General features: G+C 35.8%; 1 protein-coding gene across 1 annotated transcript; it reads left to right on the forward strand.

The window, feature by feature from the left end:
* Positions 1-985: 985 nt before the first annotated feature.
* On the forward strand, positions 986-2152 carry LOC141830116 (homologous-pairing protein 2 homolog). Its single transcript, XM_074717604.1, has 4 exons — positions 986-1175; positions 1427-1497; positions 1570-1758; positions 1840-2152. Exons 1-4 carry the CDS (start codon positions 1103-1105, stop codon positions 1936-1938), a joined length of 432 nt encoding a protein of 143 aa, XP_074573705.1. The 5' UTR covers positions 986-1102; the 3' UTR covers positions 1939-2152.
* The last annotated feature ends 1898 nt before the right edge of the window (positions 2153-4050 follow it).

Raw genomic sequence — 4050 nt, forward strand, 5'->3', positions numbered from 1 at the left:
TCCAATTATACCTACAACAATAATAACAACAACCAATCCTATCCCACTAAGTGGGGTCGGCTAATGGATCCTCATAAGCCATTAGGCTTGATCTCTATTATATCTTCATCTATATTTAAATGAATTTTATTATATTTTATTGTTGCTAATTAAATTTTCTTTTATCTTCTCTTCTATTAATGTATGTATTTGTTATGATCTCTTCGCTTAATTGGGGCATTAGGTATCATGCTCCAATTATAGCAAATTTTTTCCAAACAAATAATAATAATAATAATAAACATATGCCCAGACTTGCAGTTAATGTTAATTATCTCATCAATTTAATTCTTGCAGCACTTGCCCCTGCCTACACTTGATCATTCCAAAATAAAGCATACTGAAGTTTTTTTTTTTGGAAAAAGGAAAGATTCATACGGATTCTGTTTTATCTACTCCAGATACCTCTTGTTTTGATTTCCATTTTCTTTTATCTCCTTTGAGTAGAGATCAAATCTTGTAATTTATCCTTGATACTACTATTATCTGCATACACTTGATCATTCCAAAATAAAAGCATACTGAAGTTTTTTTTTTTGGAAAAAGGATAAGATTCATACGGATTCTGTTTTATCTACTCCAGATACCTCTTGTTTTGATTTCCATTTTCTTTTATCTCCTTTGAGTAGAGATCAAATCTTGTAATTTATCCTTGATACTACTATTATCTGCATACACTTACTAGTTTTTTTTTTTGAAAAAGGATAAAATTATCTTATACCTCTTGTTTTGTTTTTGAGTAGAGATCAAATCTTGTAATTTATCCTTGATACTACTATTATACTTGAATAAAATTACTTATCGTTGTTTTCTTCATGCAGACAATGATTCAATTGCAAATTTCTAATTTTTTATTTTTCCCTCTCAGCAAAATAGGCCATTGAACTCTCAGAATGTTGCTGACGCTCTACAGAAATACAATCTTAAGAAAACTGCAGTCCAGAAGGCACTGGACACGCTATCAGATAATGGACAAATTTCATTTAAAGAGTATGGCAAACAGAAGATCTACCTTGCTCGTCAGGATAAATTCAAGATACCAAACAAGGAAGAGCTTGATCAAATGAAGGAGGACATTAGGAACTTGCAGGATGCACTTGGAATTCAAAAGAAAGCTACAACAGAAGTTGAGGCTGGTATGCTTGAATTTCCTCCCGACATAATAAAACGTGGGGTTGTTGAAGCATTTTTACTATAGTAATGTGTAATATGCAAGCACTTCGTTTTGGTGTGCGTGTATATATATATATATATATATATATATATATATATATATATATATATATATATATATATATATAATGTTTTCATCAAAAAGATATGGAATTTTTGGTTGGTCGGGTCAATGCCATGCTTATGGTTAAATATGGAATTTTGTGTCTTGAAGAAATTAAAGCTCTCCAGTCTAATTTGACATTGGAAGAAATACGAGCAAAGGAGGCTGAGCTGCTAAGTGAGGTAAATTTTCTCTTGCATTCTTGCTCCACTTCTGTGAAAAATTCACATATGCTGGATCATGTGCATTTTCAGGTTGATGAAATGGGAAGCAAGCTGAGTAAGCTGCATAGTGGCGTTGTTCTGGTAAAACCAGAAGACAAAAAATTGATTGAGGACACCTATATTGAAAAGATCAATCATTGGAGAAAACGTAAGAGGATGTTTAAAGAGTTGTGGGATGCTATAACTGAGAACTCGCCGAAGGATTTAAAAGAATTTAAGGTCCTTTAGTTTGGGTGAATACCTTTCCTTATTGCTTAATTACGATCTACCTTTTGAATTAAACATTTATATTTATGGCAGGAGGAACTTGGGCTAGAGTATGATGAAGATATTGGAGTGAGTTTGCAAACGTACGGCGAGTTGGTTAATCATAGTAAGAAAAGGAAAATAGCACGTTGAAACTACTTTATTGTCTTGTTAGACAATGCTATGTTATTCATACGAAAGCATGAATAGGTTAGCAGGTTTGGCACTTTAAAATCCTAATTTGGCTGACCAAAAAAATCCTATGGAGAAAAATTATATACTTTTGTTTGTTGGTCTTCTATGTTTGCTGATCTTCGATAGCACCTTAATTACTGTACAGAACTTTCTTGCATGTATGCATCCTACGTTGATAACTTATATTGATTGTCTCATCTTTTCCTAGATTTATTTCAAAACCTCTGTATCTGGCTGTCCAGTCGAATGTTACACAATAAAGATGGAGCGATTTCCTCGTGCATTGACAGAGGCATAAAATTCTCTATTTGCATTTACCAGCACTAGGGCAATACGGGGTAGGGGAATTAACTCCATTAGGAACTGGACCATCATTAGCAGCAACCTCGACTTGCTTGAAGCATGGCACATCAATAGCACAATAAACTAAGGTCTGAGATATGGAATTGATGTGTCTAAAGTAATGGATGTCATTGGAAAATCCCTATATCTCCACGTGCGCAATAGTAATAATTCCTAGACCTTGAGCCATTGAAGTTCTTTACTCTTTTGCTTCCATCGACCATGTTAGCGTGTTTGCAATTCTTGGATGCACTTTGGCACCCCTTGTGTTGATCTAGCTTTGCTTGTCTCAGCTAGGGTCGAGCTGACCCTTAATTGTTTTTCAATTTTTTATTTATCTCATCAAGTTTATTTATTAAAAAATTTTAGCATGATTATTTTTCTCTCTATATATTCATATTTTAATTCAAATACGATCTAATAGATGGGATATGTTTTTTTTTTATTTTTAATATCATAAATAATCTAAATCATAGAATTTATAAGAGCCGGTGTACATCGATGACATATTCCGATGATGATTCTGAATGAGAAAAGAGTTATTTTTGTACATAGTCAATTATTTGAAAAATCATCTTAGTGGATATTTTAGATTGAGGGAAGATGCAACGAGGAGAAAAGGTTTATCGTAGCTTCAAAAATGCACAGTGGTTATTCGTCAATTGACTTATGGAGGTTCCACCGAGCAATTGGATGAGTACCTGCGGATGGATGAAACAACTGTCCTCGAATGCTTGTCGAACTTTTGTCAAAGTGTGATGCAAATATATGGAAGTGAGTATTTAAGAAAACCCAATGCAATTGACATTACTTGTTTGTTTGAAATGCATGAACAAAGGTATGGTTTTCCTGGGATATTAGGAAGTCTTGATTGCATGCATTGGGCTTGGCAAAATTGTCCAGTTGCGTGGAAGACACAGTACACACGAGGTGATCATGGTTATCCAACAATTGTGTTTGAGGCAGTTGTAGGATCGAGTTAAGCGCTAGAGGGGGGGGGGGGGGGGGGGGGTGAATAAGCGTTATTCTCCGGTTTCAAAAATTCGAACGTTGCGATAATGTAAATCAGATTGTAGCGGAAGACTAGTAAAGTAAGAACAAGAATGACATGTTTTTTTACTTGGTTCACAACCAAAGGCTGCTACTCCAAGGCTTACGATCTGTGATAATTTTCGTACAACAATCCACTAAAGAACTTATTTTCTTACAGAAACAAGTTATAAGGAATACAAAGGATCACGATAAAACAGAACTTTATCGGATTAATAATTCAAACACAAAAATATTCGTTACCCTAACACTGGAGCTTCATAGATCTTCCGGCATTACGACGGCTTGGATGGATGCTTTTGCTCGCTCAAGACGCCGTTGGCTCGACAAGACTTGATCGTGGAAGTATTGAATGTGTTATGCGAAGCCTCTGGTCGAAGTCCTTTTTATAACCCCTTCAGGTCGACTGGAATGCATCTCAGATCGACTCCACTTAGATCGCGATCCTCTTTCTCCGCGGCTGACTGGGCTTTTAGGTCGACTAGAATCCCTATTCAGGTCAACTTGAATATGACGTGGAGGGTGTTGATAGACTTCGACTTCCGCTGCGCTTATCCGATCTCAAGTCGCCTGGAATCCATGTTCCGGTCGACTCGACCGTTCAGTCGACTCGAACCTTGGCTTAAGTCGTCCGGAGTCAAAGACTTCAACTCTCCAATCTGCAAGACAAGTTAGTTC

This window comes from Curcuma longa, chromosome 5 (assembly GCF_044706935.1).
Source record: "Curcuma longa cultivar G26 ecotype Majalengka, Jawa Barat chromosome 5, ITB_CL_G26_1.1, whole genome shotgun sequence".
NCBI classification, from domain to species: domain Eukaryota; kingdom Viridiplantae; phylum Streptophyta; class Magnoliopsida; order Zingiberales; family Zingiberaceae; genus Curcuma; species Curcuma longa.

What these genes read in the sequence shown, in the direction of transcription:
- LOC141830116 (XM_074717604.1), top strand. Translation starts at nt 1,103, where the DNA reads ATGAAGGAGGACATTAGGAACTTGCAGGATGCACTTGGAATTCAAAAG. An exon ending in TACAACAGAAGTTGAGGCTG is followed by an intron (nt 1,176 to 1,426) that starts GTATGCTTGAAT and finishes TGTGTCTTGAAG; the next exon opens with AAATTAAAGCTCTCCAGTCT. An exon ending in AGGCTGAGCTGCTAAGTGAG is followed by an intron (nt 1,498 to 1,569) that starts GTAAATTTTCTC and finishes GTGCATTTTCAG; the next exon opens with GTTGATGAAATGGGAAGCAA.